Genomic DNA, 16,156 nt, shown 5'->3' with positions numbered 1-16,156 from the left:
CAATCATTTAGACTTTCTGATCCATGGAGATGATTTGTCCACAAATCTCGTGGATGTTATATTGTTGTCTCTATGCACTGGAGATGGAATGGCCCAATAGAGGGTGCTAGTCTAGGAGTCAGAAAGACCTAGCATCTAGTCCCAGATTCTTGGTCACTATACCTCAGTTTCCTTATCTCTAAAATGGGTATAAATGATATTTGTCTTCCTTTGTAAAGAACTTTGAGATCTCTAGATGAATGCCTGATGCTATAAATATTATCTCATGGAGAAAATGTTAAGACAAAAGCATGTGTAGCAGTGTCTTTGGCAAAAATGGGGCTTGCTGATGTTCTGGAAATGATATTCTATACAATAAAATTCTCTGATCATTTATACTGAAGCTTTGTGCATTTCTAGTAATTAGAAAAAAACAATATTTTCATTACAATACAAAATATAAAACCTCTCGGTTTAGTCTTTCAGCCCTTATCCACAATCTTAGTTCCAGTGAAGTCAAGAGAATGACTCACATAAGAAGGGCTGCAGGATCAGACCTCACCTGCCATGGGCTTTTTCTCTTAGATAAATCTGGCCTTAAATTTCATAAACTTGTTTTGATTTAGGATTGGATTTTATTATGTTCATTATTATTATTTACAAGTGGGACTGTAGTGGTGTCTCTCCCTTGCTTTCAAAATATCCTTTGTATTTTTCCCAGCAAGAGGTCAAGATATTAGATAAGTGGCAGCACTAGGCCTTTACTTGGATTACCATTGACTGCCCAAGTGCCCTTTTCAGATAGATAGCGGATGTTAACTGAACTGGTAATAAGATTCTCATGGGTGGAGGTGAGGATGACATTTGTCTTTCCTATCTTGTACTAGCCAAGGCTTTTTGTTGTTCCTGAACTCTCTCATGAATATAATCTGTGGATTTCAGTCTGATCTAATGAATCCAAGTCTCAGAGGTGTATGGGTAAAACACATTCCAGATGTGTGCTGCAACTCCTGAAGCAGGTGGCTGCATTTTAGGTTGTAACTTTTCCCAACGTATTTGTTACAGCCTATTGTGTATCTATTGATGATGCTTCTTTTGAGGATGGTCAGAATAGAGTTGTAAGAATTGCAAGATCTAATAAGCTGTAGCAAGGTTTCAGCATTAATCATTACACTTTCGTTTCACTTACTATTGCTTGATGCAATGAATTCAAGGCTCAAAGATTTGGCTATAAACTAGGCTGCAAGTTTGGGCTGAAACTCCTTCAACAGTTTAACCTCAGCATGTGTAGAGCCCTGCAGTGGGACTGGGATCCCGCGGGTCCCACAGGACCTGCTACCATAATAGAGGGATCAGGTAAAATGTATTCTGTTGTGGGCAAGATTGGGTGGGCAAAAAAACAAACTGAGGGAAATTGCGGGAAAACACTAAGGGCTGGTCCACACTAACCCCCCACTTCAAACTAAGGTACGCAACTTCAGCTACGTGAATAACGTAGCTGAAGTTAAAGTATCTTAGTTCGAACTTACTGCGGGTCCACACGCAGCAGGCAGGCTCCCCCGTCGACTCCGCGTACTCCTCTTGCGGAGCAGGAGTACCAGCGTTGATGGCGAGCACTTCCGGGATCAATTTATCACATCTAGACAAGACGCGATAAATCGATCCCAGAAGATCGATTGCTTACCACCGGACCCGGAGGTAAGTATACATGTACCCTAAATCTCTCATCAGTTTGTCATAAATATAATTTCAGCAATGTAAAGCAATTTTTCTTTTTTTAAAAATAAAAGTTTTAATGCTTAAATGTAAGCGAGGGCTAGAAAGAGATTTGATGTCTATTATAACAGGAGTTAAAGTAGTTTTACGTGGTTTAAACAAGATTTGTTTTATTCTTTTAGTGGTAAAATTGATATATATACTATATTAACCGATCTCTTTTTTGTTTTAAAGCAGCATGGGGGAATCTTGCAGCATCTAAGATTTTTGCGGGTGGGAGTGGGATAAAAATGCAAGAAACAATGTGGTACTGAGTGGGAGTGGGTATTGTAGGGCGGGACAGAAGTGGGATTAAAAATATAGTCCCGCACAGGGCTCTACTCTAGCGCCCTGTGTTGCATGTTTCAGACCTGAATAGTGTGGAGTTGTCAGCCTGAAAGATTGCCCAATGTTCGGTGAGCTATCATTGATTGGTTGGCCACTGGCCTCTCCTATGGAATCTGTTGCAATGTAGACATTCTTTAGCCTGTTTGAGCTGAAGCTTTACTACCCAGAGAGCTGCTTCTTAAAGCTGTGGAATAAACTTTTTAAAAAAGAATGTACGTAAAAGAACACAATAAAAGTAGCAAGATGGAGCGATGAATTTCTGAAAGCTTTGCTTAAAATCACCTGAAATGGTTACATTAGTCTGTACTGTGTGCTCTTATCCTAGCATGGTCTGATCTTTATTTGACTCATTTTTATGACCACAGTTTCACGCAATGACTCTTGATTCAGAAAACTGATATTTAACTCATTGTGGACCAGATACTCAGCCAGGTTAAATGGATGTAACTCCATTGAAATCAGTGGAGTAATACCAATTTACAGTAGCTGAGCATCTGCCCCAACATTTGAAAACGTTTTCATTTTCACTGTCAAGTGTCGACTAAGCATCGGGAAGATAGAGATTGACTGGGCAGAAATCTGTTATTGCTGTCTGGCTCTTGAACATGAAGCTTCTTTGAAAGGTTCCTTTTTAGATCCTCTTAAACATTCAAGCAAGAAGCAGAACTGACTCTTCACATACATCTGTATGTTTTTTAATTCAAATACATCATTTATCACTATTGTACCTAAACCATCTATAAATTCTACTAGATAGACGGATGGGGGAATGGAGAGAAGATGCAAACATGGGGTTTCATAAGGTGAAGTGCAGGGACAAAGCCTACTTAACGTGTTCATTAGTACATGAAAAATGGAGCTACGGAAACATTTGTCCAAATCTTCAGATGTTGTAAAATATAAGCAAGAAGATTAGTACAGTGAAGAGTGCAACAACAGGAAGTATTTAGCAGAGTTGGTCAAGAAATTTTTGACAGACCAGTTTTCCATCAAAAAATGCAGTTTTGTCAAAATTGAAACATTTCTCTGGATTATGTCAATGGTGATATTTTTATTAGGAAAATGTCAAATCAAATAATTTCAACTTTTTCATGTTGATAGTGACAAAATGTTTGGTTTTGATAGATGAAATGTTTCATATTGATTTTATTATTTTGATTCATTTAGTTTAGAATTTTACATTATATTAAAATACTAACTTTAATATACTATATTATATAATATACTATATTCATATATTCTGTTTGATATTCTGTATATTTAATATTTTCTATTGTCTTATAATACTTTGACATTATTGGAATGAAAAATTTAGATCCCTGTCACTTTTTCAGAATTTCCATTTTGTGAAAAAAATTAATATTTCAACTATTCCGATTCGGAACAAAAAAATTTTTTTTTTAAATGTCAGAATTTCCTGCAAAACAGAAATCCCATTTTCCGACTAACTGTAGTGTTTAGATAAGCAAGGGAAATGATTTCCAACATTGGGAAATATAAACTTATGCACCTGGGAATATCCAGATAAATAAGCATTATAATATGGATTCAAGTTAGATGAGGGGAAAAGGAACTGATAGTGATGGTGAGGAATATCATGAAAATAGGGCCATAAAAAGTTTATGTATTTAAGTCAATACATTTAAAAGCAAAAAGAAATCAGTTCCTTTATTTAAGGGGCTAAAAAGGCTGCACTTGGAATATTATTTACATTTTGCTGATATACTTTAAGAAATAATAACCAGGTTATAGAGCAAGTACAGTGGAAGGCAACAAATTCATTTGTGGTTCTGGAGATCTGTGTTGCAAGAAAAGGCTCAAACGATTTAATACATTTCTTCTGGGACATAAGGAGACTGGGAAATTATCTCGTTACAGATTTCAGGTAGCTAAAGGGGCCAAAAAAGATCTAGGATATCTGTTCTACCTGTAATAAAGAGGGTCCGAATCATGGCCATATTTGGAAAAAATGGGAGGAAAGAGTGAAACTAAATCATAAGAATTCCTTTTCTTATGTCTGATCCAACTCCTATCAAAGTGAATGGAAAGTCTACAGCTGACTTCAATAGGAGTTGGACTGGGCCCTTAGTATGTTATTGGAATGTTGAACAGTCTACCATATGATGATATGGGAGTAGACTGCATAAATGAGTCTCAGACAAAGAGGGGTATGTTCTGTACCTGGTATAAAGATAATACCATTATTTCAGAACATTCTCCAAATTCATTTAACATCCTGCTACAGTATATTTTTCAGTAATCTCCTGCATTAGTAGATTACACTGGTTAATGGTATGCTACATTAAGAAGTATATTCTTCTATTGGTTTTAATTTTTACTGGAAAAAAAAATCTTTCACTGTGTCCTCAATTTTTGAGATTGGAGTAAAAGAAGGAATTGATCAGTTTGTATGTACCCTTCATAATGTAGAGCATCTCAGTCATGTGTCCTGTATATTCTACCTTCCAGGCCAAGTAATCCTGCATTTGATTAAATAAACATCTTTGTCCTAATCATTTTATCCTATTTTAAAGCCATTACTGTATCTATTGGTATAGTTATTTGTCAGTCTGTTATTCTGTCTTTTTCACTTATCAGCAAAGTATAAACCAAACCCAAATACAAATACGAAAAAACATTTAGTGCTTTTATTTCTAGAACAAAAAGTCCAAGGGAGAAGCAAGAAGCCAAGTATTGTGGAGTCGGAGAAAAAAAAAACTCTCTGTGAAAAATGTATTTTCTTTTGTGCTGGTGATACTCTCATAGAAATTTATGCCCAAAAAATTAAAAATATTTGTCTAATATGAATTTTATTTTTCATAATTTATCAAAGCATTATATTTTGTGCACATATGTGAATAATCTTTCCTGTCTGCCATGGTAGCATGTGTCTCTTCATGCCGTGTCATGTCAACCACTAGTTACTGGAATTGAAAGCTTTAACTTCTGAGGTGTCATGAAATCCAGGAAGATGATCCATCCATTACTGTAGCTGTTCCCATAAGGGTACAAAACTTGGCAAGTTTAAAGGAAGTCTATTAATGGGTCTGTTTACTAATATATTAATATTTACTTTGCTTTACGACACTGACCTATTTGAAGCTGCTAAACTGGTTGGGTAACAACATATGGGTGTGAAAAAAATTAGCATGAAAATGAGCAATGAAAATATTTAATAGAAATATAACTGATATTCATATGCAAAATTACATTTTGTTGATCAGTTACAGTATTAATACAAGCAAGACTAGATCATGCAACTATTATTCACATTGATGAGCACATACAGCTAACTACAATAGGGCAACTTGTGTGAGTAAGTGCTCGCCAATATAAGCAAGGTTGCACAGTCTAGTCTGCAGTGAATTATTTACATTACTCTTTAATAATTTTTTACATTTAAACTTTAAAGTTTTTTACTTTACATTTGTATTTGCAAAATAATGGCAAAGTATATTATATCAAATATGTTAAATATGAGAAATTGCAGTTAGAGTATTCCTTTCCTAGCCTTCATGATTGAGGTGAATGGCATATGAAAGTCGTTTTTACTCATTGCAATTTAGACCTGATTAAATAATAAACAGTCTGTTCCCAAATAACTTGTTTGACAATTGATGAAGGAATTAGTGAATAATGTTTTAATGACTATTATTAGCTTGTTACAAATGGAGAAAACATAAAAATTCAGGATCACAGTCTTAGTCAATAGAGGGAAATCAAGATAGATAGTATGGGCAGAAGTGTAGGAGGAAGAGTTAAAGGCTATTTACTGTCTGTTTTTATATACCATATTGCTTATTGAATCAGAAGATTTTATGTAATCAAGAGACAATTTCCATATTTCTTAATATAATTTTTGTATTTTCCTACAGTACGAATATTAGTCTTTAATACAAGACTGTCTCTCTTATTATTGTGAACTATCCTTAAATTGTTAGGTATTGCTTCGTCTTTGCAGTGTCTAGGATTGGCCTAAATGCTGAAGTGCCTTTGGCCATTAATTGCTCAAACCACCATAAGGTTTAAGCTTACAACAAAAGCCATTAAAAAGTCAGTATTTGCCAATTCTCCCCACACAGTGCGCACACATGTACCACAGGTATCTTAAAGTACAGGGAAAAGCGGTGGTAGCCTCAGATATAATTGTGTGGTAGCTGTTGACACATCATGAAATTTCAATTGCAGCCACTGTACTTTGAAAAGAAGCAGATGGCAGAGAGTATGATTGCATGAATCCTGGCAGACGGGAGGAGTTGTGGAATGGCAGTTAAGCATATTGCATATTTCCAGAGGTGAAATCCAAGCCCCACTGAAGTCAATGGCAAAACTCCCATCGACCTCTGGGGTGAAATCCTGGCCCCACTGATGTGCTGGAGAAAGATGATGAGTCATGGAGGAAGTAAGGATAGTCTGTTTTAGGTCATGCTTTTACATATGTTGACTCCACAGACTCATGGAAATGCTTTGTCAACCACTGCAACTTATTCTGGCTCAGAGATGAAATAAGACTGACTCTGTTGTCCACCCTCTGTCCCTACATCCTTCCCAATGGAGAGAGGAGGCATGTGGTGTCACCCAGGACTCAATAGGAAAACATCAAGGGAGCCAGTAAAGGTTGAATAGTTGTAACAGAGAGCTCACTCTGCCACTAAGTCCTCCACATCAGGTAACCCAGCAGCCAGTCTCAGAAGATGACAGAAACACAGATATTCCCAAATTGCCACCATAGCCCTATACAAACGTAATGGCTGCTAAATCACAAGATGGGGTCTAGACTACTAAATTAGATGAGGAATTCCTATAGTGAGTTGTGCATGTTTTCCTTGGAAATCATCTATAATTGAACATTTCTTGACATATGAAGATAGACTCAGTCTCCTGGGTTTGTTTGTGGGTTTGTTTGTTTTTTTGTCACAGTCTCTCAATTATCCACTATAATCCTAACTAACTGGCATAGTCTTTCTGGTGGTCAGTATAACCTGCACACAAAGTTGAAATATATGTACTTTTTTTTCCTTTGTATGATATAATGTGTTAGATTGTGCATTGATAGCATATTGACAAGTAATTAAGATGTGAGGCAGATACTATTATTTTGCACTTATTTATCCCAATATATGCAAATTTAATAAATCTCATCTTTTACAATCTCCATTTGTTTTCTATAGTTAGTCCAAAATTGTCTTTATGTTGTTTAGAGCCAGGTTTTGTTTTAATGCTGAATAAATCATGTTTTTTATTCAATTGTGGGTGGCAGATTAAGTAAATAAAATGAATGAGTGGCATTTTGATGCCACTTCTGAAGACAGCTTAATCTGTAAGCAATATATAACAACATCCTGGCTTGCCATATTTGCAGTTTTGCTTCTGCTTTCACTTGTATAATTCACACTTTTTTATACATATTTATAGTAATCAGGATTGCCAAAGTTAACATTACATAATGTGTTATTCTTATTTAGTCCCTGTACTGACTCCTCAGTGGAGCAGAGGCGAAAGAAGCGGGTAGAAAACAGTCTCAGACACTGGATGTCAGTCCATTCAGTGCTGCGGGTACGTGGTCAGGGGTGTGTATATTTTCATGGAAAATTATTCAGAACTTTGCAAAACAAAATATTTTTTCCCCAAGGCCATTAAAAGTCCAGTTGGCGGTGCTGCAGACCTAAGGCAGGCTAGTGTCTACGTGTCCAGGCTCTGCACTGTAGCCCGGAAGTGGCCAGCAGATCCAGCTCCTAGGTGGGGGTACCACGGGGCTCTGCATGCTGCCCTATCCCGAACACCGGCTCCACGCTCCCATTGGCCGGGAACTGCTAGCTGGGTAGCGCATATGCTGCTGTCAGCTGGGGTTGTGTGTTGCTCAATGTCCAAAGGATCAGCCAAGCAATCACCTCCATTTGGTACCTTGGATCTCTCCCTAGAATCCTGGGCTAGCCTACCATTGATCGATTGCTGGGGCAAAGGACCCACTGGGCAGTATCTACGCTCTTCAGTTCTGTATCAGCCAGAGCATAATTTGGCACTAAAGGGTTCAAACTTGCCCTGGGCTGCACGGGTGCACAAAGTTGGTATTATGTCCCCCAAAATCTTGTCAGCCAATTATGCCCTCTAACCAAACTACAGTGACTTTAATTAGTTCATAATAACAACAAGAAGAAATAAAGTAACAGCATTAGCTGCAAAGGGACAGTAAGAGAGACGGCCTTTGCTTATAAGCTACATACAGCATTGTTTCATTGATTATAAGCTACATACAGCACTGTTCAGTCTCCAACTAACTAGAGCTGCAGCTGCCTTCAAAATGACAAATCTTTTGAACTCTGCCACCCAGAATGTTGCAGTCAATAAAGGTGCAGTAATGGGACTGTCACCACAGTGGGGAAGAGACTGTAGAGAACCTCTTCCCACACATGCAGCAAAGTAGGATCTATACATACCGCTTGAGGAAGCGTTCTGAGAGAGAGAGAGATGGCTAATGGGGTGGTCAACATGCCACATCCTCAAGCGGGTGTGGTTTGTGGTTTAAGGGTGGTGTCCAGCCCACCAGCTGGTTAGCACCTATTCTGCAGCCAGCAACAAGTGCTAGGCTGGTTTGCATTTTGTTTCTGCTCATAGGAAGAGCAGGATCTCTGAAACAGAGGTTGGAACCAGCTACATATCTTCTCCCCATCACTGTATTATCTCAGAAAGAAATTGGTCCTAATTCTATAGGCAAGAAGGAAGAGAAACTCCCAAGGAGTCAGCAAAACCAAACCTTATTCATCTTACAGGGGGAGTTAATGCATGGTACTTGTTCCTTTCTCCAAAGATGGCTTTTTAATTTCTGTGTTAAAGGTTTAGTTAATTCATTGTTGGTTAAAGATGCTAGTTAAACAACTCAGGAGACTGAACTTCTCTGTTTCTCTACTGAAAAGCACAGTGGCAGAGCATGCTTCCCCACCACACTCATCCCATCACAGTGCCTGAATCATGACCTAGAAAGCACCTTGGGGGCAAGAATGTAGTATATTTTCCAGGCGTCTTCAATCCTTGGCCACTCTACTGAGACCAAAAAAATTGTCAATTGTGATGATAGCTTTTCTGATGTCAAAAATTCATTATAGCAACTGAATAGAGACCATTTACTCATTTCAGAAAGACCTCCAAACAGAGCAGACAATAATGACTTTTGGTCACTTAATCTGGGGCAGAGGTGATCTAATGACCTATTGGACAGATAAAGGCTCAGTATTCCATTACACATCCCCTAAACCATCCAGTCCATTCATGGTATATGAGAATTCCAGGATACGAAGACACCAGGATTCCAAGAGTAGAAGTTTCAAGGACCAGATCATAATTTGGTGTAAAGTTGTTGAAGTCAGTGCAGGGTATGTCAGTTTACACTAGCTGAGAATCTGGCCTGTAAGTTCAAGCCTTCGAAGTGAAAGATTTAAGTTCACTGCTACTCCTGCCTTGTTCTATTTAGTCATTAGCTTTCCATTATTTTTTCTGAACTGTTAATAAAGCTTGGACATGGTGCATTTTAGTTCCTGATTGGAAACGTCTAACAGGTAAGTTCTCTGGGCAGGGTACTGTCTTTTTGTTATAGGTTTGTACAGTGCTTAGCACAATAGGGCCCTAGTCTATAGCTGCTACTGTAATACAAATAAATAATAATAAGCATGCAGACAAACAATTAATGTATATGCCCCACAAGACTTTTGAGACCTATCTCATTGTCTTAAGGGATTTTGTTGTATTTGTATGACTTCTCTGACACAGTGTCATGTTGATTTCTCTGCTTTGGTTTTCAGGAAGCATTATCAGTAGTAAGCGAAGACCAGTCCTTGTTTGAGTGTGCCTACGGAACGCCACACCTTACTAAGACAGAGATGACTGCCTCCTCTTCCAGCGAATATGGGCAGACATCAAAGATGAGTCCGCGTGTCCCCCAGCAAGACTGGTTATCACAACCACCAGCTAGAGTCACCATCAAGATGGAATGTAACCCAAATCAGATTAATGGGTCAAGGTAATGAGGCTAGAGATTAAAATTACTAGCAATGATGCTTTACTACTATCTGCATCTTACCTATCAAGGTACTTATATGGTCCTTACCACTGGTAGTATCTGAGCTCCTCTACTTACCAACACAATGTGGAAATATCTGTCCATGTCAAAATAGGATGTAGGGGAAAAGATATCTCAACAATTTGAGGCTTGTGTAGTTTTTGCTGTTTTACTCTGACTTGAGTTTAATTCATAGTATTGTAACGGTAGATGTAGCAAACCTGTCTGATACAATATATTTACTAAGTGTTTTTTCCGAAGCTAAAGGGGATTTAGTGGGAGAATATACCTTTAAGAACTTTTATTGTCTGATAAATAGCACTGTACTAAATTGGAGAGTGTTCTGCCCATGTGTTTCACATAATTTTTCATCATGAGATTTTGGGGAAATGGATTTTATTTACAAAGCCACTTCTGTGCAAAAAGTTTGTGAACTTAAAATAAGGAGTAGATGTCCCACCCAAAAGCTACCTGTTGTTATCCTCATCCAATTAAAGTCACTGTAGTTAAATTAAAAGTTATGATTGGCTGATTGGACTTTGAAAGACTATTTTGGCAGCCACATTTGAAAACAGGCTAATTATTTCCAGTGAATAGTTTTGTCCAGCTGAATTGATAAATGACTCATCCAGTATATTTATGTGGTAAAATTATTACAGGTAGTATCTTATTTTAATCAGGTTAGCTAAACATGCTTTTGTGTTATTTTTAAAAGGTTACATTGGGCCAAAAGGAGCCCTGGAAGAGTTTTCTTGGGTTTGTGATCTGGACCTGATCTTGTTATGAGAAAAGGGTGGTAACAAATAGCTAGGTGTATGAGCTGCTGTCTCTGCCAGAAATGTAACAGGACAATGCAAAAAGCAAGTTCTTATAACGACAAACAGAGTGAGCTGTTGATCTTTACTCCCATGAGACTGCACGGGGTGACCTGAGGCCTCATGTTTAAAGTGTCTCACTCTAGAAACAGTTTGCGTTTTTATACAAAATTGCTACCTGTGTATAAATAGAGGATACAAATTCCCATCACCTTGTAAAAAAGCACCTGCATTTATTCACACATTAATCTGATCTCCTACACTCAAATTATTCAAAACAAAAAACAAAATCCTCCCCTCCCCAGAAAGGTCACATATACTGCGGTTCTGGTCATATTTGCTGCACTGCCAAACATCAGTGCCATAGGTATGATAAAGCAGTCCAGCAGCCATGGATACTCAAAGAGGAATTCTGTACAGTAAATTGTGTATCATTAATGTAATAAAATACATTTTCAAAACTGGAGACAAAATTCTACGAATTTCCACCAAATTGTCAAAAAATTGTGTAACAGAAATTAACAAACAATTAACTGACATATAAGTTATACAGTGGTAACTATATGTAGTCTTCTTGTAAGTCCCATCATTTAGAGACAGATTTCTAGTTTTGTGTATTAAAAAAAATTATTCATACATAAGAATGTAAATGTTTTAATCAATTAAAAAAAAAAAAAAATTTTCCTCCTCCTGAATATTATATTTAAATATTCCCCTTTTGTTTTAGTAGATTCTATATGAGAATTGGTGGTTATAGTTTGTCTGGCCAAGCTCAGTGAAATGGGAGGGAGGGATAGCTCAGTGATTTGAGCATTGACCTGCTAAACCCAGAGTTGTGAGTTTAATCCTTGAGGGGGCCACTTAGGGATCTGGGGCAAAATCAGTACTTGGTCCTGCTAGAGAAGGCAGGGGGCTGGACTCAATGACCTTTCAGGGTCCCTTCCAGTTCCATTAGATAGGTAAATAAGTGTTATTGATTATTTAGATTTGTTGTAATTGTCTGTGGTATTATTAATAACTAGGGGTGCAAAATCTTAGCTTCAAATGCTCCCACATTTATAAGGAATCTGGATAATGTGAGTCCATCTGAATTTTGCAGTTAGTCCCATTTCTATGATGGGCCAAACCAAAATTCTGCATTAGAATTTCCCCAGATTTTGGGATGCTTGAAATCCACACCAGTCTGAATAATATAGCTTGGAGCCATCTCTATTAGTTAACACAGGTACAAATTTTGTTTAAATATATGAGGGCAAATCCCTGGCTGCAACCAAAAAATGCACAGCGTGGTTCAGGAAGGGGTGCCAAATGTGGCTTAAAGCCTTCTTTCCACTGTGTGATACTGAGCCAGATGTGAACTGGGCTGGTCCCATGGTATAATTTAGGCTGACCTTCAGGCTGCTTGAAATCACATCAGTTGTCATTTGCCACAAGAGGGGGTATTATGCAACCCAGGAGTCACCAGAGCACCTAGCCACACACCTTTTCCCTATCCCCACGCACTTAGCTGGCCAGAGACTGTGGAAGTGGCATAGGAGCCATTATATGAGCTCTGCACCACTGGAGGACCACCCTACACTAGGGAAATGCCCACAGGGCTGATTTGTCCTGACAGCATGGTGCAAACTAACTGCAAAGCTGGCAAGGTTTGAGCCTGTGATTTTTTTATCTTGACAGAATCACCTAATAGAGTAATTGAAAATACCAAATGGTTACCATTCTTCTCCAGTTATGAACCAGTGTGACCTGGCACACACAATTGTATTCCAGGTCATGCTGCCTTAGAAGATAATGCATGTCACTGTTACAGTTTTAAAAAACGTGTGACGAGAACAATGATTTTCTAAAGTAGTTACTATAGCAAATTCTGATTCTATATGTAAATGGAAGGAACATAATTCTTAATACACTGATTTTAAAATAATACGTGAAGACTCTATGTTTGAAGTAAGGTTCAACTTATTAATTTTGTACTCATCAACCTGCCACATTGACAGAGCAAAACAAAACTGACAAATGATCAGGGCTGCCCAGAGGATTCAGAGGGCCTGGGGCAAAGCAATTTTGGGGGCCCCTTCCGTAAAAAAAAGTTGCAATACTGTAGAATACTATATTCTCGTGGGGGCCCCTGTGGAGTCCGTGACCTGGGGAAAATTGCCCCACTTGCCCCCCCCTCTCGGCAGCCCTGCAAATGATACTGCACTTACTGTAGACAGACAGGAGAATTTATAAATCCCTACAACAGGGGTTGTCAATTATTTTTTGTCAAGGTCAAAATTTCTTGGTCATGGTATAGTCAACGTCCAGACTCCAGAGAAAATAATTTAAAAATAGCAACAATAATGATAATATTAAGTAAATAAAAAGATTTTGGGGTCCATTCAAAAACATCTGGCCCTTCATATTTGACCCGCGGTCCACCTATTAACTACCCGTGCTCTACAATTTCTGAAACAAGAGGGTATATTGAAAAATAGATTAACACAAGCACAAAATTGTTCATACATATGCGGCTGTGTATTTAACACAATTTTTTATAACTTTACTAAAGTAATTAAAAATAATACAAACTTTTTCTAGGGAAAGCTATTATTTTATTGAGCCTAACATATACATGCAAACACAGATTTGTACTTAACTCTTCTACAGCAGTGAATATACTTGAATTTGAAGCAGTACCAAATATTCTTTAAAATGAGTGGAAAATGCAGCTCAATCTAAGTTGTAATATAAGGCACTACTGTACTTGAATTTCTTCTTATAGCACAGGTAAGAATTTTCAAAAAGATAAAGGGACACGTGCTTCTTTTGGTTCCATGCCATGCAGTAAAGGCCCCAATTTACTACAACTAGAACCCAACAAGGTCAAGTGCAAGAGAAAACCAGCTACATGTTGGTTTGTCACATCACTTTATAACTGCAAAAGGGATTCTCTAACAGATAGTAAAAAGCAGCACCTCTGAAAATCATGACCCCTTTCCTTAGATTGTAAGAACTGGTTGCATGTTTTTGTTATGCATTTGTACAGCACCTAGCACAATGGGACCTTGATCCCTGATTGAGGCCCCTCAGCACTACTGTGATAAACAGTGAAATGTGCCCCTGGCAAAGTGGTGTAACAGCCAACAGGCATTACATCACAGGAGAATTCTGTACAAATGAATACCCACCTCACCTGTGCAGACTAGCATGGTGCTCAGATATCATGCTCATGAATGCAGACTATGTCCCTGGAAGGAGCGGCCAGTATGTCCCTCGGCCTGCACCACTTCCCACAGCTCCCATTGGCCTGGAGCAGCGAACTGCGGCCAGTGGGAGCTGCGATCGGCCGGACCTGCGGAGGTGGCAGGTAAACAAACCGACCTGGCTCACCAGGGGCTTTCCCTACACAAGTGGCATCCCAAGTTTGGGAAACACTGCCCTAGAGAAACAAGCAAGTTACAGCAGCTTGAAAGGAATACAGTGGCCATGTGCAGTGAGTATATGTGTGTGATCTATGACAAATCTGGAAATGCTGTGTTACATACTTCCATGTACCTGGGCCCCTGACACTTGCTGTTGAACAATGTGTTAGGGCACAATGTTCCACAGCTTTCCTGACAGCCTGTCCGCAGTTTGCCTCATGTTTATTTCAGTGGCAGTACTGATCACAGCGTCTGTGCTGTCTGATACTGAGTCGCATGATACTGACTGGACATCTGCTTTGCAGTCTAGTACACCTCTTCATGCCTTAGAGCTTAGCTACATTTACAGCACTGCAGCAGAGCAGCTGTGCTTAGCAAAGACACTACCTACCTGCGAGGCAGTAGCTATGTCAGCGGGAGAAGCCTTGCCGTCAATATAGTGCTGTCTATACCATTGGGTAGGTCGGTATAAATATGTTCGTCAAAGGTGTGGATTTTCCACACCACTGAGCAATGTAGTTATATTGACATAAGTCTGTAGTGTAGACCAGGGCTTACTCTTTTGCGGATGTCTTTTCTCTCCACATTGATTTGCAACCCAGAAGTTTGTTTCCTTATTTTAATTATCCAGTTCTTAAAAGTAATCCAAATAAAGACAAAAAATAAATGCACATAGTAGATGGAGTGTATGGTCCTGTTTCTCATTTACATGGAAGCCTTTTACACTGCTCTAGTTACAGTTACACCCACTTTAAAGCCTCTTTACCAGATCAGTGTAAAGGGGCTGTAGCGTATGTGAGAATAAGATTGTATATGTATATAATGTGCTTATTTATTTATGAATTATGTTTCTTAAGTGGTTCATCTGGGATCTTCAGAATATCCTCTAATAATTCTCTCTCTAAAAGGGTCACTGGATCTGTATAGCGTGAGAGGTAGAGCATGCAAAATAGAGTGCAAGATGCTACAAAGGAGCACAAACAATGTGATTAGTTGCATATTGTTCTGTATGTAGCAGGACAGTCATTGAAAAGTTCCTTCTCATGGCATTATACTGCTTCCTGACCATATAATCTATAGTTTGGATGAGGATATAAAATGTTAAGAGTGTACAGACACTCTAACAACACATGAACGAAGTACACTTTCTAAAAAGAAATATACTCCACTTTAACTCTTGTTTCCCTGATAATGCTTCGGCAACTTTGCTGTATTTATACTGCATTCAACCTCAATACAAAATGGTCCCTGTTATAAGGGCACTTGTGGATTATATTGAAAAAATTTGGCTTCCAAAACTATTACTGTTAAATACCAAAGAAACTACATTAAAGTAACATTAAGGAGTTATTTGCAGTGTGTTGGACAGGGAATTATATATGCAGTTTCCTTTAACAATAACAGTATTTGTAAGACTAAATCCCAGTGCACAACACTAGAAAATGTAGCCCTAAGGGCTTACCTTAAACCAAGTAAAGCGAGGAAATTTGGAATTATAGCTGTCATTTAGCTTGATACTGTTGCACATACAATTTATATCATAATACACTGTCTCAAATTCACAGTTCCTTCAAGTCCATTATCAATCCATCCATTACATTTCTACCAGTGACACCAATAAAATAGTACCCTTGATGCCATTATACGGTCAATCTTTTGCCCGAATTTTCCAGAGTAACAATACTGTGCATTGGCATTCTATTGCCATCATCAGTTGCAAATCATTCAGTATGTTAATGGAGTACTACTGTATAACTCAGGAGATTGCATTTGTTATAGTGCTAATTATTTTTATGTTTATT

At 38.2% G+C, this 16,156-nt stretch overlaps 1 protein-coding gene across 5 annotated transcripts in view; it reads left to right on the top strand.

The window, feature by feature from the left end:
• The window catches only part of ERG (ETS transcription factor ERG), a 215,070-nt gene that overhangs the window by 151,716 nt on the left and 47,198 nt on the right, over positions 1–16,156 (top strand). For 4 of the 5 annotated variants that reach the window (XM_034752850.1, XM_034752845.1, XM_034752875.1 and 1 more), the window contains one exon: positions 9,879–10,096. In XM_034752850.1, the coding sequence (XP_034608741.1) occupies positions 9,879–10,096 (218 nt within the window). Of the gene's footprint in view, positions 1–6,270; positions 6,485–9,878; positions 10,097–16,156 lie in introns of those variants that run through there. The other variant, XM_034752866.1, reaches the window with a different exon arrangement.

The sequence above is a fragment of the Trachemys scripta genome, chromosome 1 (genome assembly GCF_013100865.1).
Source record: "Trachemys scripta elegans isolate TJP31775 chromosome 1, CAS_Tse_1.0, whole genome shotgun sequence".
Classification (NCBI taxonomy): domain Eukaryota; kingdom Metazoa; phylum Chordata; order Testudines; family Emydidae; genus Trachemys; species Trachemys scripta.
The sequence above is the reverse complement of the archived record's forward strand: the minus strand, read 5'-3'. Positions and strand labels throughout refer to the sequence as shown.